The sequence below is a fragment of the Lactuca serriola genome, chromosome 4 (genome assembly GCF_051521515.1).
Source record: "Lactuca serriola cultivar US96UC23 chromosome 4, Lser_US96UC23_V15, whole genome shotgun sequence".
NCBI lineage: Eukaryota > Viridiplantae > Streptophyta > Magnoliopsida > Asterales > Asteraceae > Lactuca > Lactuca serriola.
The window spans coordinates 373,230,373-373,250,359 of record NC_136411.1 but is presented as its reverse complement, the minus strand read 5'-3'; the positions used below and the strand labels follow the sequence as shown (position 1 = coordinate 373,250,359).

The 19,987-nt window shown below is 38.4% G+C and overlaps 1 protein-coding gene and 1 non-coding gene across 4 annotated transcripts; both read left to right on the top strand.

Annotated features, from left to right (window-relative positions):
* Nucleotides 1–12,673: 12,673 nt before the first annotated feature.
* On the top strand, nt 12,674–12,776 carry LOC145103355 (U6 spliceosomal RNA). Its single transcript, XR_013706449.1, has one exon. It is a non-coding gene; the product is annotated as a U6 spliceosomal RNA (small nuclear RNA).
* A 905-nt stretch (nt 12,777–13,681) lies between these two features.
* Nucleotides 13,682–14,669, top strand: LOC145097734 (biogenesis of lysosome-related organelles complex 1 subunit 2-like). Of its 3 annotated transcripts, none has more exons than XM_079035371.1 (3): nt 13,682–13,785; nt 14,026–14,136; nt 14,205–14,669. In XM_079035371.1, exons 2-3 carry the CDS (start codon nt 14,038–14,040, stop codon nt 14,478–14,480), a joined length of 375 nt encoding a protein of 124 aa, XP_078891497.1. In that variant the 5' UTR covers nt 13,682–13,785; nt 14,026–14,037; the 3' UTR covers nt 14,481–14,669. The 3 variants fall into 3 exon arrangements, with proteins under 3 accessions (XP_078891497.1, XP_078891498.1, XP_078891499.1); XM_079035373.1 differs by having other exon boundaries at nt 13,688–13,785; nt 13,973–14,136; XM_079035372.1 differs by having other exon boundaries at nt 13,686–14,136.
* The last annotated feature ends 5,318 nt before the right edge of the window (nt 14,670–19,987 follow it).

Genomic DNA, 19,987 nt, shown 5'->3' with positions numbered 1-19,987 from the left:
CGGAGTTAGATAGTGGATTTTACCTGAAGCGTAGTCATACTTTTGACTCTCCCATCTCTTAGATCTCTTAGGTAAATAGGGCAACTTCGTCTCCAATGCCCCTTCTCTTGGCAATAAAAGCAAATTGACTCTTCTGGAACAACACATGGGACTACTTCAGACATCGCCTTTCTCTTATGATCAAACTTTTCGATCATTGCATGTGTTTCATTGCCATTGTCTATATCCATAGAGGTCTTGAAGGCAGATTCGCCAATCGACTTTGCTTTTCTATTGCGCCAAACCATTGCTGATTCAGCAGCAATAAGCATATAGGTGAGATCAATAAGGGTCACGCCGTGGTTCATCATATAGTACTCTCTTACGAACTCACTATACGAGTTAGGAAGTGACTGAAGAACCCAATCAACAACCATCTCTTCACCGACAACGGATCCCATCATTCTTAACCTATCAATGTGTGACTTCATCCCTAAGACGTGTGCACACACCGACTTTCCTTCTTTATGTTTACTTGCCAAAAGGGCTTGAGTGATATTGAACCTTTCAATTTTACAATCTTGTGGGTTAGGGAGAATAATTGGAGGAGGATGAGGAAGTGAAGCATGATTTCTTGTTCCTCAATCGAATCGTGGAATATCATCTTCATGTGGAATGCTTGTTCCACGGGTTTGGGAAGACCATAATTGTCGAACTTTGACATCTACAAAACGGGAGAAAACAAATTCAAGTTAGTTGATCGATTGAGTCCTTAGAAAATCACCCAAATGAGATAACAAGGCTAGGACCCAACACAATACGCTACAACCTAGAAAAGGGATGCCGTAATCTAGTTGCAGAATATTTGAAGGTAAGTGAATGACGATTCACTAATTTCCACCATGAAAAACGAAAAAAGAAATTTAAGTTTTAAATCTATGAAAACTCCTAGATCCTTTGAGATTCATTGAACATTTCAATGGCATGTTCAAATCTCGATATGCCCCTCTTGTTTGTGACTGGGATGCCGAGGATCACAAAGCGGGTGTGAATAACCATGCAAACTTACATGGTGCCCTCACATGTTACACTCACCTATTCGATGTGCCGGTAAACCACACACGCTCCACCGAACTATGACAAACATTGAGTCACCCTTAGCTACCTTTGCTTTGAACCATTTAGTGTGCCGGTAAACCACACACGCTCCACTAACGTCTTCGCAAGGGCACAAAGTGTAATTTCATGGAATTGCATCAATTCACTTTTGCCTAAGTAACTAAGATTAGAAATTTTTAAAAACATTTAGTTACTTTTGTATTTCATTATACTTATAATGGAAGGTTTCTTCCTATCCTACCCATTCGGCTAACGACCCTCCACTAGTCAAAAGTGCGGTGGGTAAGAGTGGATACCCATTCAATCGCCATTTTATAGCAATTTCCTTAAACACCCCTTATAGACCAGCTTCGTGAATGAGGCCTACTAACAGTAAGACTGAATTTTACTCATACATATATAATGTTAGACTTTTAATGTTATATATAGTATAGGGTGCATTTTACACTTTTAAAATATTAGGTGATCAAATTTAACAATTATACTTTTAATTCAATTAAATTGTAAACCTAAACTTTTATGGATTTATTAAATCTTTTTTAATTATACACCTTAATCAATTAATAAAACCATAAGGGAGTGATTTGAACTTTTCAAAACATTACTAGGGTTTTAGAATTTAACATTCCTAATCAACTTTTAAATTCCAAAACTTGAGGGCAAGTTTTGAAACCTTTTTCAAAACATTAGGGTTTTAACTATTTAAATTTCAAAACTTCAAAACTTTTGGGTTCAAATTTAAACTATAAAACCTAAAGGGGAAAATATGAAACTTTTCATAACAACAAGGATAAAATGAAAAATAATTTTAAATTAACATTTAATCACATAATTATCCATATTTGATTTATTTGATGATTTCTTGCAAAACAATTAATCAATTATCTTATAAGGAAACAATTATCTTATTAATTGATAAATATCTTCATTTAGATCAAAAATATAGTCAAATATATCATATAATCGGATTACTATTGATCTAACATGATAAGGTAACTATCCATATGCAAAAACAGCAAGAAATCCCGAGATAAGCACTATCTGACGAGTTGACTCGTCGAGTCAAGCCTGGACTAGTCGAGTCACCCTGGACTCGGCGAGTTCAGCTATGGACTCGGCGAGTCCAGCCTCTAGAACACCAAAAAATCGAATTTTTTAGATATACAATGCATCAATACAATTGAAACCATCCTAGGCTCTGATACCACTGATGGGTTTTGGTCATAAGACATCCTATGTGTTCATACAAACCCTAATGCTTGGATCTAGGTTTCTCTATTGTACATGCTTTGAATCCAAGATTATAAACCCTAATTCTAGCATATGGAAATCGATATTAACATATAATTAGGTTTAAGATATTACCTTGATTGTTATGTAGCAATAACAATCCTAATTCCTCCTTAAATTGACTTTGGAATGCTTAGAGTCACAAGTGTCACTCCTCTAATGGCTTACAAACACCAAGAGCAAATGGAGAAGGTATAAAGAGAGAGGAGAGAGGTAGGAATTCGTCCTTAGGACTTCTTGGGAAGGCTTAGACGAATTCATGAGCCTTAGGGGGTTTATATAGGTGTAAAGATTAGGGTTTTAGTCCTTATCCTTATCTAGTTGCTTTCCCACCAAGTAACCATAAGATAAGTCTTAGAAACCCTTATCCTAGTCGAATTCTAAGGCATTATCTCCTTAAATTCGTTCACCCTATATTTAAGATAATCCTTACCTTATTTTGTAACTATCACATAATTACAAATCAGCCCCTCTAGTTTAATTAATTACACTTGATCACAAAATTAATTCCTATTTAATTATTGACCAATATTAATAAAACAAATATGATTTCTCCTTTAATATATTATTCTTATAACATATTAATAAATCATAATAACATCTCTCTCTTTATTTATTTCTCCAATCAAGTTGCTTTGGTGAAGGCAACCCAAAAGGACCATGCACCATCGGGTCAAGTACATACCAAAATAGTTATGGACTTAGACACTAATCCAACACGATGTTCCGGGCTGAGTTATCGGAACTGTTTGGGTCGATCAAGACCGCTATGGTTGAGTATTTTGATGAGCGTTATGCAACTCTTACAGAGACGGCTGCCACGGCAGCTACAGCGCTAGGGGAGGAGCCGGTAGAGGTTTTCAGTATCGGGACTTCGATAATACGAAGCCCCTACCTTCGATGGAGTTCAGAAACCGATTGTTGCTATGAGATGGTTGTCAGACGTGGAGGGGTGTTTCTTCACGTGCTCATGCCCTGCTGATCAGAGGGTGAGGTGTGCTCTGAACCTTTTAAGGTTCGGGGCGAAGGATTGGTGGAGGTTGACAACGGGATCGTCATCTGATGCGCAACGATCTGTGGTTTCTTGGGATCAGTTCAGAGAGATGTTCAGTACTCGCTATGTTCCGCGAGTTGAGAGGGAGAGATTAGCTCAGGAGTTCCTGGAGCTGAAGCAGGATTCCGAGTCGGTGACGGAGATCACCAGGATGTTCACTGAGAGGGCGATGTTTTGCCCTGAGTTTGCTTCTGAGCAGGCCCAGATGTCCTGATATCTGAGTATGCTGAAGAGGATATCAGGCAGTTTGTATCTACGTAGAGGTGCAAGACATTGTTGGAGTTGCAGGAAGCCGCTAGGCGGCAGGAGTTGGAGATCGAGTTACAGTTGAGAGAACAGAGGCAGGCTCCGGTACAGTCGTAGTCGGCACCGAAACGGTCTAAGACCATTGATTTCAGTTTGTGCAGTCAGAGCAGCCGCACTTGTGAGAAATGCGGGAAGGGTCATGTCGGAGCTTGTAGGTCCTGTGGTGCGTGCCGCAAGTGTGGGAGAGAGGGGCACTACGCGAGGGATTGTCGTCAGTCAGCCCCAACCCAAGATATGAGGATTTGCTATCAGTGTCATCAGGTTGGTCACATGAGGGCCAATTGTCCACAGCTGGTTGGGAGGTCGGTGCAGGCTCCAGCACCAGCCACGTTGAGGATTACGGGTGGAGATCAGGGTGGAGCAGAGCCCCCAAGGGCTCAGGGTCGTGCTTTTCAGCTTACAGCAGAGGAGGTCAGGGCAGTGCCGGATGCAGCTGCGAGTATGTTTCCTTTTTGATATTTTGTTATCTTGTGATTATTATGGAGTATTGTATATTTGCTAGTCTCGTTGTGTGATTTTTGGCATTGGATTTGTTGTTCCTTGAGGGTTATGGTATGGTTAAGGGTTTTGGTATTGGGAGTTTCGTTGGTTATCATCCATGGGGATTATTAGTGGGAAATTAGGCTTTTGGTCTGAATGTCGGGTAGCATCTGCAGTCTAAAGAGTGGTTAGCTGAAGGTCGGGCTTCTTTCAAGTCCTAGATGATCAGTGTTGATATGTGATTTTGTGAAGGTTGTCCGTTCTAGTAGGAATCTGTTCGCGTGTAAGGGAATGTGTTATGTAGGGATGTTAAGGGAAGTTGGTTATGGTGACTGGTGGTTGATAGTCAGAGCTCTAAGTGGGGAGAATTGGAAAATTCTCCGGAAGATCGACAAGCATGACGGGTTGATTAGCTGTCTGGGATTCAACAGCGATTCTGTCAGCCAAGAGCGTAGGCTGGTATGAGCAAGTGACAGGAAAGTGAGACGGGACACAGACCAAGGGTTTTGTAAAAAGGGCGATTGATTGTGGAAGGCCTAGGATCAGGCCGGGAGTGAGTATGTATGAAACATCCCAAAATACGACCCAAAAATTTTTGTTTAACAATTACTAAAAATACTAAGATAATATCACAAAATAAAACTCATATGTCAATATCTCAAAACAGTAGCTAATTGTTATGTAGAACTGTATCAAAATGTATCAAATCACATTTATGAAAAACTAAAAACATCTCCCAGGACAACTGAAACTGTGGTGTATGCGATGCCATCAACCCGAGCTCTTCCCTTTGCTTGCGGAAGTACCTGAAACCAAAACTGAAACTGTAAGCACGAAGCTTAGTGAGCTCCCCCAAACTACCACATACCATACAATACATATAAACACATACTGGGCCTTGCCCACTGCATCGGACCGAAGTCCAAAAATTGCATCGGACCGAAGTCCGGAACTAACCAGGGCCTTGCCCTATGTATCGGACCGAAGTCTGGAACTACTGAGGCCTTGCCTCCTGCATCGGACCGAAATCTGGAACTAACTGCATTGGACCAAAGTCCGGAACTAACTGCATCGGACCGAAGTCCGGAACTGACTGCATTGGACAGAAGTCCGGAATTACTGTACATAGCATAGCATAACATATCAACTAGCATGAACACATAAACTGCATACTGCATCGGGCTGTAACCCGGAACACATAACACATAAATCCTGTCAGAGCCACGAAGGCATCAAACATACTAGAATCTGCATCGGACTGAAGTCCGGAAACTACTACTAGCTAAACGGGTCGGCATTGTGGCCTTAGACCCGTTCCTACTGGAAGGAAACTCACCTCGTGATCTGGCTGCTGAGTGTATGCCTCTAGAAGCTATCTGCTACTGCTTCAGTATCTCCCCGGCTACAATTCCACAAATACACTCAATCAAATACTAATAATTGCATTGGGGTAAAATGACTCTTTTACCCCTGGCTAAAGTCAAGTCTCCTGGTCAAAGTCAACTCTTCTGGTCAAAGTCAACTTACAGTTGACCTGACTCGCCGAGTTGGGCCGCTAACTCGCCGAGTCCCTACTCTCATTTCTCAACCCTGCTCGCTGCTACTCATCGAGTATGGCATAAACTCGACGAGTTCCCATTCGATTCTAACACTCAGGCCATCTGCATCCGACTCGCCGAATTGTATGAACAAATCGACGAGTTGTTCTTGAATCTAAGAAGATTGTCTTAGACTCGCCGAGTTGTATGAACAACTCGTCGAGTCCCTCCATTACTAAGTCTAACCTCCGACTCACTGAGTCCATTCTATTACTTACTGGTCCCCACTCGGAATCACTCAAAGGGGAAGGATCGGGGACTCGTGACTCAACTTGTCGAGTCCGAAGAACGACTCGCTGAGTCACATGCATGCAGTTACTAAAAACTCGATTCTGCTCAAAACCAATGCATACAATTTATAGATCTGAGTTCCTAAGGCTGGTTTACCACGTAAAGTTTCCAACTTTACGTGTACATATGCATGAAAAAGGATATAAAGGCTAAAAAGACACTTGGAAGAGTAGATCTAGGGCTATCATGCAAAATGGCTCCATAAACATGGCTAGATCCGAAGGCTAATCAATCTAATGTGATTTCTCTACTATGAACAAGCTAAGGAATGGATAAAATGGGCTAAATATGCTTATAAAGGAGAATCAATCATAGAAACAGAAGGAATCCGATTATTACCTCAATAAATTCTGAAATGGGTGCAAGACCTTGGATCTTCTTCTTCTCCTTTGGATCTAGCTTCCTTCTTCTCTTCAAAACTTCAAGATTCACACAAGAAATGCTCAAATACTCAATGGAATGGTTAGGGTTTGCTAAATGATGCTTTGAGGATGAAGGAGACGAGTTTGGGGGCTCATATGATGGTTTAAATAGGGTGCAAACCCGGGGATTTAGGGTTTCTACCTGGCAGGCGGACTCGCCGAGTCCCGAATATGGACTCGCCGAGTCGCCGATCTAAACGCTGCTCAAGATCTCGTCTCTACTCGACGAGTCGGGCAATAGACTCGTTGAGTCCCTCTGCAAACTACTAAATAAATAATATAAAAACAACATACCATAGACGGGACGTTACAATGTAGGATGGAGTTAGAGTTCGGAACCCCTAGAGGGCTAGAACAGTATGCATAGGAGAGTTTTCCAAAGGGATAATTTGGGATGATAAATGCTAGTCGAGCGGTCCGGACAGACTGAAGGCCGGTGGGCATACTAGTCAGGCTGAAGGCTCGGGGATGGTCCAGGCAGGCTGAAGGCCCTAGAGGGCGGTCCAGACATGCTGAAAGTTCTGAGAGTGGTCCAGAATGGCTGAAGGCATGGTAAGGCGGTCCAGTCATGCTGAAGACTCTGCATGTGTTGATAGATCTGTATGAGGAGATGGAATGAGTATGTTGCGATATGATAGCATCAGAAGGTCTGGCCCCGGGTATTGATCATGATTAGTGGAAGGTAGTACATGGACTCGAGAGTCCTTGCGAGCATATTCAGAGCATGTGTGGTGCATGTGATAGCGGTTATGCTATAAGGGAATGGTGTAGCGTTGGGCGACCACCGTGGCACTTGTTGTAGTGACAAGGCGGCCAAGTAGATTTCCTTGGATAAGGAAAGGGAAAGGTATGTAGCTCTGTGATGGAGTGTAAGTTCACAAAAGCGAAAGAAGTAGCGCTGAGGTATGATTGAGCCATTGAGGTGTTCCAATCATGGTTATTGAGCAGTGTGTTTGCGCCAGTGGTATGGAATCACATCCGGGTTGGATGTCTGCGAAGGTCACGGAAGGAGTTTCAAGGGTGTAGAGCCAAAGAGGCTCGGAAGGGATGCAAGGATGGAGCCTTGGATTCCCAGTTTGGTGTGAACAAGAAAATTATGCATGTAGCAGTAGTTCATCCTGGGGGGATGTTTGGAGGTGTCGTCAGTGCGTCAGGTTTTCCCAACCCGAGAATGCTAGAGCTAGTTCAGCATGTGTATGTGATGGCGGAGAAGAGCTCATGGGAGTTGCTCTAAAGCTAAAGGATGTGTCATCATGTCAGCATGGAAGGGATAGAGTTGGACTCAGAAAGGGAGCAGGTTAAGTCTCAACAGTGAATTCGGTGAAGGATATGTTTGACGAGGAAAATGATAGTAGTGCGGTACCGGGGCGGGATCCCGGTGGTTCAAGGTTATATCTAGCTCGTAAGAGTCAAGTGATTGTTGTGATCTGGGACGAGCGAAGTACCATGGAGTGGTACTCGGTTGACAAGTGTGGTTATCAGAGGATGAAGTTGGTGGCCAGTTGGAGGCGGTGATCATGACACCGCAGGGAAAGAATTGGGTTTCGGGTTTCGATGGTAGTGTTTTGAGGAACCTAGTTTGGTTAATGCCAGGTGGTGCATTACGAGAATAATTTCTGGAGTTGTGTTGCTGCAAGCTTCGAGGATGAAGTCTAATTTAATAGGGGGAGAATTGTAACATCCCGGAAACTCAGAAGTAAAGTTGAAGGGCTAAAAGTGTAAATAAGAAGGTCGACTCGGCGAGTCAATGGATAGACTCGGCGAGTCGAGTCGCGTTTCAGGTCGCGTGATAAGTGACCAACTCGGCGAGTTGCATGGATGGACTCGGAGAGTTGGTGTTGTATGAAGAAAACCCTAATCCTGGGGGTTGAGCCCTATATAAAGAACATAATACCCTCTCCCCAGTCTCTTTACTCTCCTTTAAAGTCCAGAAACCCTAGCTTTCGGTTGTGAGAGAGTTGGAGAGCATTTAGAGCCTTGGAGGAGGAATCTTGGAGGGGAAGTGAAGAACAAGAAGGTTGGAGCAAGGGGCTTTGCAGAGATTTAGCTTATTCTTCAGTTGGAGCTTTCATTTGAGGTAATAATCTGTTGTTTGAGCTTTTGTGCATCTAGATCTATCAATTGTGGGGTTTTTGTGGTATGAATGAGGTCCATATCAAGTTTGGTGTAAGATCTTAGGTTGCTACCTCAGATCTAGGTTGTTAATGATCCAGAAAGCCATAAAGTCTATGCTCAAGAGTTGTTGGTGAAGTTCTTTTGTCCTAAACCCTATCCCTAGAGTATATTATGCTTAGATCTCTTTGGATTCACGTAAAGTTTGCCACTTTACGTGATGGAGGGCTTGTAGAAGAGTATATCTATGGATTTGAGTCCCTACATGGCTTGGAAAGCCTCTGTATGGGTTAAGAGCTAGTGGTACTCAGCGAGTCACATGGGTGTACTCGGCGAGTTGCTTGAAGATAAGCAGCAACTCGACGAGTTGGAAGAACAACTCGGCGAGTTGGTTGAAGATAGCGTTGGACTCAGCGAGTCTGTTCTTGGACTCGGCGAGTCTGGTCTTGAGGTCTTAACCTTTCCTGGTTGAGCTGTAAATCGGTGAGTCAAGGGACGACTCGATGAGTTGAGCAGGAAGTGGCTTAGAGTTCGTGGGACTCGACGAGTCTTCGGGCGACTCGACGAGTAGGGTCAGTCAGGAAGTTTGACTTTGACTGAGGACTTTGACTTTGACCAAGAGTTGACCAGTTGACTTCCAGGGGTAATTTGGTATTTATGGAGTTTAGTCTTTTGGTATTGTTAGTGGTGGAGTTCGTATCAGAGGTTGGAGCAATGTGATCTTATCTTTTCAGTCAGCAGTTGCAAGGTGAGTTATCCTCACTATATCAATATGGTCTAAGGCACCAAGGTCGGCCCTTTATCGGATTGTAATTCGGGTATTGTTGTTATGTTGTTGCTTTGCTAGGTTTGCATCCTGGTAGTTAGGATGGTATATGTTAGAGACCTGGTTAAGGTCGGTATCCTGGTATATAGGATGATGTTATGCTAGTGACCGGTTAGGTCGGTATCCTGTTTAGAGTATGTTATGTTATGTGATCTGCTAGATCGGTTTGATTGGATATGAATTGTTATATGATTGTATGTTTATGTGCACATAGTTGTTTGACTGGGGTTGGGTTGAGGCGGGTCCTGCTTTGTGCTGTAGGCCAACAAACCCAGGGCAGACTGGTTATCCCGAAGGCACAGCGAGCGGTTCGAATAGGTTGTAGGCTCCACGAGGGTGGGCCAGACGTGCTGAGGCTCGGGGAGTGGACCAGACCGACTGAAGGCCCGATGCGGGTGGACTAGTCATACTGTAGACTCAGAGAGTGAACCAGGTGGACTGAAGGCCCGGTACGGTGGACCAGTCACACAGTAGACCCAAAATGTATGGCTGTTCTGTTTGGTTATGATATGTTATGCATGGTATATGTGGTTGGTATTTTGGGGGTATCTCACCAAGCTTTCTGGCTTACAGTTGTGGTTTAATGTTTTCAGGTACTTCAAGAGACCGTGGCAAGGCGAAGGCGTGATCGTACCGCTCCTCATGTTTATGTTTATGATATGGTTCTGGGAAGACTATGATAATAATTGTATTGAAAACCTTTTTGTAATAATTTAACGAAACTAGGTTATTTTTGAAAAGTTTAAATTGGTTTGAATTTTTAGAGTGTTACAAGAGTTCTTTTACGAACGACGAGGTTATGCTTCTTGAGAGGTAATCTTGGTTTAGGGTTTGCTGTGTATAGTGGTAAGTGGGTTGTTGAAGTGTCAAGTATGGTTGGACTAGCATGTTGTATGCCGCCAAGTTTGTTAGTGCCGGTCCGTAGAAGTTTTGTGGGTGAAATGGGATGGAGAGTTGTTGAGTCATGGGAGGTGTTTGGTATTGTTGTAGCATTGGTGGTAGTGTGGCCCCTACCGAAAATGTTTCATAAGGTGGCATCTGGAGTATCGTTTGTGGCCCGTTGGGTGTATCGTTTTGTTGAAACGCCGGTGTTTGCAACGAAGACGGTGCACTGGTGATGGTTTGAGGTGTTATCGGCGGCAACATCTGTACGAATCGTTGTGGGTTGTTAATTGCTTGGGAAACTGGCTGTAACGAAGCTTGGCTTAGGTTATTTTGTCCGTTGATGGGGTGAAGAATCGGTGGTGCTGTATTGTTGAGGATAGAGGTCAGGTATTGGTCATGGGGTGTGTTTTGGGGTTGACATAATCTGTCAGTGTCAGGGGAGTGACAATCGGCTCTAGTGATGTCATTGGTCGTATCGGGATGTTCTGATGCCTCGAGGGTTCACCGGTAGTTTCGTTTGTTATTCTGAAGGTGAACTAGGTTGTGGTTTTGTGTATCGTTTGTCACAAAAACGGACAGTGCCAAATAATGCGACCTTGGCTCCGACCACCAGCTCTCAGATCGCTTATTGTTGTCAGAACACTCTACAAAGTCACAACAAAGAATGGCTGTCGTTTGTTTCCCGAGAGGAGGTCCCGAGAAGACGCACCGACGGTCAAGTTAGTGGAAGATATTTGGCTAAGGGTGATGAGTGTTGGAATGGATCACTTACTTTTCAAGGTAGGGAGAAGGCCCTTTTATACTAGGGATCCCTGCTGTTCCGTATGGGGAACCGGGACTGACATGATTCGCTTCTTTGGTTGGCTAATCGTGTCCCTTACTGTGTCAGGTCCAACGATTGGTTCAGGATTTGGTGCTCTGGGCATGCTCTTTGTCGCCTGAAGCCATCGTATTTGTCTTGTAGCAGGGGTGCTCTTAGCGAGGTTGGACTTCCTATGCGAGTGTTCCACCCTGAGGGAATGCCCGTACGCATCCAGGTCGGGCCTGACTAGGTTAACTGGAGGATCCTTCGACCTGGAGTCCTGCTTCTGGCCTGCGCTAAGGGGTATGCCATCAATCCCGCACTAGGGGGCTCGTCATCAGTGAGATAACATAAATGATATATAGCACTAGCAAATCCTAACAACAAATGTATCATTTGAAAAGCAAGTAACAAGAACTAGTTTAGATATAATTATCGGAGCCTATATACAGAAACTAATAAGGAAATAGTGAAATGAAAATTCGGATTGCTTGTGAATCATGTAAGTTGATTTTCTGAATTGAGATTTATACCATATGCCTGGGTATTATAGAATTCAATATAGGATAATTCATAACGACACTTTGATTCTAGGCACATAAAAAAACAAATTACTAGAAAGGATTATGAATGTTCTAGGCACATAAAAAAATGTATCATTATTTTTTTTTTGTTAGTGTATTAGTCTTTTGTTTGAAATTTAAACTATATTGACTGATATATCTTTTTGATTTAAAAATGTATAAACCATACTGAATCGTACCAAATTAAACTGTATTGTATCATACAATTTAAATTTATGCAATGCAGTTTGTAATTCTAATTGTATTATGGTATATGGTATATGGTTTTAACTCTAAACAATGTCACCGTGTTGGTTGATAATCGTTTTTTTTTTTCTATCTGTATAGTTTATGATATATGTATTAAAATAAAATGGACAAAAGGATATTCAATTGAACCCCATGTATTCTGCACGTGATAATGTCCGCATAATAATATCCAATAATGTTAACCAACTAGAGACCAAAATGATACATCATGGTGGATTTTGGAGTTATAAGCCAAACAAAAATCCAAATGGAATAAAATTATAGGTTGATGATAAGTCCAAGTACCCTAAAAGCCTTTTAATCTAAGGATAATGACTTGGGAGGGTAATAAGGTTTCCAGCTTGTCCGTATTAGGTCACTAAGGTTTTTTTTTGTGCGTATTAGACCAATATGGTTGTTATTACCGTTTAGAAATAGTCATTTTACCGGTTTTAATGGGTAAAAATGACTATTTCTAAACGTTAATAACAACCATATTGGTCTAATACGCACAAAAAAAACCTTAGTGACCTAATACGGACAAACTGGAAACCTTATTACCCTCCTAAGTCATTAACCCTAATTTTAAAGACATTGAGAATATATGACCATCAACAGTAAACTACTTCGTTTAGAACTCGCGTCGTTCCATATAACCTGCTACTCTTCTATATGCCGAAGCTCTTCATCTATAGTCGTCCCTTTGGGGACATCCGATAAAATTGGAACGATACAGAGAAGATTAGCATGGCCCCTGCGCAAGGATGACACACACAAATCAAGAAATGGTCCAATTTTTTTTAACCCTAATTCCCTTTTCAAATGCTAATAGAGTTCAATTGCAATTCTTACGTTTCAGTAGTTCATCTACTGAAGTCATAATCAGACAACATGTGGATTCTATGGTCAGATTGATCTTCTTGTTGATGTCTTCAACCATTTGTGGCAAGTAAGAGTGATCTTTCTTTCTATAAAGTCTCCTTTAAGTTTTTTACTTTTCCTGTCATTAAGTTTCATGCTTTATAAACTTTCGTTTATGTGTTGTATATAGTCTGTATGTGTTTGTTTATGTGCTGATTTTGATTAATTTTGCAACTTCAATTTCTTAGTTCATGTTGTGGTTTTGCTTTTTATAAAATAATTGATAATATGCATCATCTGCAAGTCCTTGTTGGTTTTACATTTCCATTCGTTATCAAATGTAGACATTGATGGGAGGTATCAAAGTGATATTTTGTTTTTGTATATATGGATGTGTTCATGTAAACATTTAAATGACAAAAAAGAAGTTATTGATAAAATGTTGCATATTTATGTAATGAAGATCATCAATCATATGAGTTTCTGGACTTAAAAGTTCTGGAAGGGTTCTGAGATAAGTTTAAATGGAAGCAACTATTTTCAGTCAAGCAAATCAGTCACATTGATTAGTAAGCATGTTTTCTAAATAATTATGGTTAATGACTTAGGAGGGTAATAAGGTTTCCAGTTTGTCCGTATTAGGTCACTAAGGTTTTCTTGTACGTATTAGACCAATATGGTTGCTATTACCGTTTAAAAATAGTCATTTTTACCCATTAAAACCGATAAAATGACTATTTCTAAACGGTAATAACAACATATTGGTCTAATACTCAAAAAAAAAAAAAAAAAAAAAAAAAAAAAAAAAAAAAAACCTAAGTGAATCCCAAGTCATTATCCCTTTAATCTAGACCCTCGCTTTTGTGTTGTCAGTCGGATCTATGTCTTCTCACCACCGCCGACGAGTGTCTCCGCCGTTATCTGCTGCTCCGACGTCTTGTTCTACTGGTAAATATTTACGTTTTCCTTCGAGTTATCAATAGATGATTCATCTGCCATTAGTTTAATAATTCAATTCGTTTATTAGGGATTACTGAAACTCATACATCGATTAGTTCTTCTAAGTTCTATCGAGTAGGAACATTGCAAAATTTGATTATTAACAGATGATTATTACACTTTTTCTTATCGATAGATTCATCGTCTATTACTCTTATAATTCAATTGATTGTTCCACTTCGGGTGTAGAATTTTGTCGCCATGGCTGAAAATATGGTAACACAGGAACACGATGAGCTCACTGAAGCTCTCAACGATCTATTTACTAATGTTTCCACTATGATTAAAGGCGATCTTCAGGTTTCCTCTACATTTTCCTTCATGTTTTTAGAACTTGTGATGTTGATTTCTGAAATTTGTTTCTCTAGGGTACAAACAATGCCCTCAAGTTGTTGGAAAGTATGAATCTGAAAGTAGCAGAAGAATATGAAGGATTTGGTGATGTTGCCTCTGGATTGAGGGTTTTTGTTGAACGATTGAAGGCAAAAGGTGAGAATTTTGATGTGTATGTTCAGCAAATTGATGCTATAGAACAGCAAGTGACTGATCTAGAAGTAGTAATCTCCATGCTTGATAAATATGTTTCTTTGTTGGAATCAAAAGTTCAGTCTGTTTACAAGATGCCAGCTTCATCATCATCATAGTTTGCACATATCTTAAGAAACTGAAATGAATCCCTACATATTGAGGTAACATGGATGCTTTTCTCAATTATTCCATTGAAATGAAATTGATCCAAAACTTGTTGAAAAATCATTCAACCTATTTGTCTTGTTTGTCTATATATTCCATCATTCATATTCCATCATTCATTTAATAACTGTTTTGTTTTATTTGGATGTTCAATTCTTTTGATTTTGATTTGTTTGATATGTATCTTCATTGGTGGTGACATATGAGGGAATAACTGTGAAATTGTACTGTGGTGGTGGTGTTCAGTGGTAGCGTGATTGATCAAAAAGTCAATGAGGATCCATGATTTATAAATAAATAAATTGTAGAATAAAAAGATTTTGGGTGACATTTTGGCTTTTTTCCGTAACACTTTATTTAATGGAAGGAAATCATTAAAAATTATTCGCAAGGACAAATTCCATGATTTCAACATACTATAGGGATGGAAAATTTAATTTCAAGAACATTTTGTTTTATATACTAAAAATATCAAATCAAGTAAACATATTATTAACTAGGATGATATTATTCCCGCTTTGCAGGAGTGTGATCTATAAATTTTGTATTATGTAAATGCCATTTTTGTAAGTTTTTAAACATATGGACCATTTATGTGGAAAAAATATGCACATGAACATTTTCTATAAAGTATAAGAACAACTTTTTATTTTTTACATATTAACCAAACCTATCAATATATAAAAATCTTAAAACATATGGACATTTTTTGTAAATTAAATAGTTTGTTTTTGTATTTTTTTTTATATGTAGGGACCGAACATCACTTTTATAAATTTGTTATTAGGAAGGACATTTATGTAATTCTTTTAAAACGTAGGCACCATTCCTGTAAATAAAATTATGCAGAAGGTGTTATTTACACATTAAAGGGATAGTTTTTGTAATTGTTTTTTTACATAGGGACCAAACATTTCAAACCTGCAAACATGCCAATATATGAAAGGCAAAGGATGAAAAATGTGTTCAAAATTTTTAGGGTAAAAATAACATTTTACAAGGTAGGAGTGGAAAGTGACATTCGACAAAGTAAAAGGTGGAAAGTGCTAACATTTAAAAATCTAGGGACCAAATCTATCGATATAAGAAATTTTTATAGCCGTCTGAATAAGAAAAACTTATGGCCAGAATAAGAAAATTTTATGCCCAAAGTTTAAGGTCGTTTGTTGCCAAAGTCTAAAATAACAAATTTTTTTTGCCAAAATCTCAAATCCTATAACTATACATTATGATCAAAATTAAAATAAAAAACGTTTATGGTTAAAGTCTAAAACCAATAACTTTATTGTTCATAAGCTCAATTGCTTTTAGTATATACAATAATAATTTAATAATAAAAAAAACTTATTCATTTTGCTATTACACCATCTTATCTCGATCAATTGCTAGTTAATCTCTAATTATGTACACTATATAAAAACTTGGCATTCTAATTAATTTATTAACTTGTAATAAACTATAAACTATATATCTCATTCTTTTAATTCCTTTCTAGCTATTTTAGCTTTTGTGGGAAGCCCTAAAAGAGGGTTTTATTATTACTCTCTTAGTTATATCAAGTAGTTATGAACTTGGTGTTGAAAATTGTGTAAAGTGTTATTAATTATTGGTATTTTCTAAATAATAATAGAGTCATTTTTAGGTTGCTAAGATAAAAATGGGGAATTAAAAGAAATTTACATAAAGAGAAAATACGTTTATTAATTTATTATGTTTAATAAATTAATTATAAACTATTTTAAAATTGATAGAGAATTAATTAGATAGTTTTAATTTATTAAAATGGTGGAATATTAATTAATCAATAGTTGGTTGAGTGGAATATTTCAGAACTCTTAAGGAAATAAGGCAGGACGAAAAATCACTCCATCCCACATGAGATGTAGACAAATTTTGAATTTGTTCTCTATCCCACATAGGGATGGGAGACAAATCTAAGGAGATGACCCTGGACTATAAATACGACTCTAGGGATCTCATAATTCCTTGATCCCACATGAGGATGGGAGACAAATCTAAGGAGATGACCCTGGACTATAAATATGGCTCTAGGGATCTCATAATTCCTTGCACCTTGGGTTGAAAGTTTCACCAACTTTCCTTCTATTCCAAACTCTCTTTGGGTTATCTATTCTCTTATTTTTCTTTTGGTTCTCTCTTTAGAGTCATTAGGTGTGATTCTATTAGAGGGATTCTACTTTGGATCCTATCATCCAAATGACATGTTGTATCAAGAAAGGTTCTAGAAGTCTTTTAGAAAGTTCAAGAAGATCAAGGTCGAGCCACACAAGAGCTTAATAGTTTTGTCTTTCTTTAATAGATTTATAGTTTTAAAGTAGATTAATATAATTAGTAAAACATGGATCCTAGGGTGCATGTACACTTAGGTAAATTTTTGATTGCTTCTGCTACCTAGTTAGAGTGTATTGTTGTATAAAAAACCCAATAATTGGACACCTATTTCCAACAATTATAAACCAACCAGACGGGAGTATGTCAATCAAGTCGGACCAAGCAAGATCGGTCAATCCTCAACATCTCCTATCCGGACTAAAAGAATGGGATCAATAAGGATAAATAAGAATTAGTTGGAAGAACGTACCAAATGACAAGTCAATAGATTAAAATCATGAATTAGGCAGTTAATAGCACTGAGATCTTGGTGGGATAACGTTTCGTGGGTGTTAGCAAAATAGCGGTTTCAAATAGCGCTCAGAATAACAGAGCCGCTAATAATGTCGGGATTAACCGAGATTGGCCGCAATTTTTTCGCTATTTCGACTCCGAGATCTCGGTTTTTGACCGCTGTTTCACAAAATTGATTTTAGCAATGCCGATTGCTTTTTTCTTTCTGTTTCTATCGCTTTTTTTCTTTCATCTATGGTTTAATTTTATATAAGGAAACGATTAACTTATTTATAAAGAATATTTAATTGACTGATTTTACTTAATTAAATGAATTGATTGGATTTAGATTTTGGAACAGAGGAGTTGCGTATTTCTCTTTTATTAATTAATTAATATATATATATATATATATATATATATATATATATATATATATATATATATATATATATATATATATATTAATTACATGATATTTCAAAAACCACTATCCCACCGCAATCTCACCGCGAGAACCGCTATTTTAAATTACGGCAAGTGACCGTGATTAGATTTTGGACCGCAATAAGTGCATAGATCATGAATCGTTTAAATAAACAACATGAAAAACACTTCACTTCTTCGTTATTAATTAACCAATTTGTGTTTTGTTGTTTGTTTCATAGAGTAAGTAAGTTGAGGTATTATGCATGGTAGCATGAGGTTTAAGAGAATACGAGCTAGATTGAATTTAAAGCTAAATTGTATACCACAATTTCCTCTAAACGTCGGACCGGATTGGAGCATGTTAATCATAACCAAACCGGATGGGAGTATGCCAATCAAGTCGGTCCAAGCAAGATCGGTTCATCCTCGACATCTCCTATCCTGACTAACAACAAATGGGATCGATAAGGATAAAGAAGAACTAAACGGAAGAACATACCAAATGACAAGTCACTAGATTAAAATCATGATTCGTTCAAATAAACGACATAAAAAGCCACGAGCAAAATAATCAAATGCATTACACTTCAAAAACAATCTTTAAAGAAACGAATATCAACAAAAAACACTCATAATATTTCTTAAATATACTTTCTATATAACAAAACACATGGCAGGAAGCAAACGATTATCTTCAAAGCAAAAGTCATCCGATAATTCATATTACTAAAATATGTTTCCATACATACTAGTAACAGTAAAAGCAAAAGAGTTATAAGGATTATGGCTTAAAGAAAATAATATGGGAAGATATCCTTAAATATATCACACGATAAAGCAAAAAATAAAAACAAACGTAAAAGTAAGCAACCAAGCAAAAGAATTATGGAAAGGTAACCCCATCGGGTCTTGATCAACTATTTATCATCACCCCTGCCAACATCTTCCCCTTCTTTCACCAACTCCTTAAGAGAATCAACTCGAAGCTCTCCAGACTTTAAAGAGCGAGATAAACGGAAATAATGATCCACCAAGAGTGAAAATTCACCCATAACATTCTCTTGAGCATGAGGAAAAACAAATGTAAAGATACATCTAGCAAAATGGCAAAACATCATAGTACTTCTTCATTTCCAAATAACGAAGGTGCAAACCATCCTTAATACAATCCTTTTGCACCAAGAGAATTTACTTCTCTAAACTCTTTAGACCTTAGCACTATCTTGAAGCAGGAAGGAATACCCTCTTCCAATAACCACTTCACCTCACAACCTTTCTTTTCCACGGATACATGCAAATTTGAAGAATCCTCAAGGGATTGGGTTAGTTTCTTAGACACTCTATCAAATTGAACAATCATATTTGTCGTAGATTCCTATAAAGAGCAAACTTTACCTTCCAATACCTTCACTTTCACGTGCTTCTAAGAGCAGAAAGCTCTAATTCTGCCATTTTTTTTCAAAAAAAAAAAAAAGCCTTTAAGTCGTCTAACTCCTGTGCCATCAAAAGGTGTTGCTTTGTCATATCATGAGCTTTTGCAGCTAAATCTTTGTTAAGAATTTCCAAATCCTTCTCTTGCTTAACCATTTCATCAACACAAATAGATAGCCAACTCGTTATCCGCTCGTGACTTCTCCAAAACGTTAACATGTTTTGTTAAACGCCATGAGCCAGACAATTCTTTTTGTTAATCTCCATGAGCAACATTGGGAATCCATTCAATACTAAGGATCAACGGCTAAGATGGACCGATGTGATCCGTCTGTCAGTGAAAAGTCCGGCTTATGAGATCCCTTCAACATATGCTTATTCTTCTTTATTCTATGTCTCTCTCAAGTCTTGTTTCTCTTCAAAATTTATAGAATATATCTTCTTCTAAGTGTTCTTTGCTCCTTGTTGACATCATCTTCACCCATGAATCCGCAATTTGAGAATTTTTCTCCTTTAAAGACTTAGATTCTTCCATTAAATGAAATCATACATTCAGAAAAATCCATGGGCAGAACACGAACACTATAACCAAAGGGCAAAGGGGCGGAATCAAACTTATATTTAAAGCTATATAAACAAGTTTAATAGTGGTCAAATCAAATTTAAAACGGCCTCAATTAACCATATGAACAAGTTTAATAATTAGATTCTAACCTTACACAATTTCCCTGGTGTATCATATTAAATCTTTTTTACAATTTCATTATGTAACTTGTTAAATTAATATAATTTCTAGGATATATTTCCAATAGATTGAACAAAGTTTATTAGAATAAAAAGGAAAACATACTTTACATGTTAAATTTTTAAATAATAATCACATAAAAGATAAAAGAAAAAAGCCACGGGTGGCAGATATTATTGTGCAGTGTGCGCCATCAATCCATGAAGGAAATAATATCCTATCTCCTCT

Excerpts from the sequence above, each read along its gene's own strand:
- LOC145097734 (XM_079035371.1), top strand. The coding sequence starts at position 14,038 with ATGGCTGAAAATATGGTAACACAGGAACACGATGAGCTCACTGAAGCT. Across the intron at positions 14,137-14,204 it reads TGATTAAAGGCGATCTTCAG|GGTACAAACAATGCCCTCAA; the intron begins GTTTCCTCTACA and ends TTGTTTCTCTAG.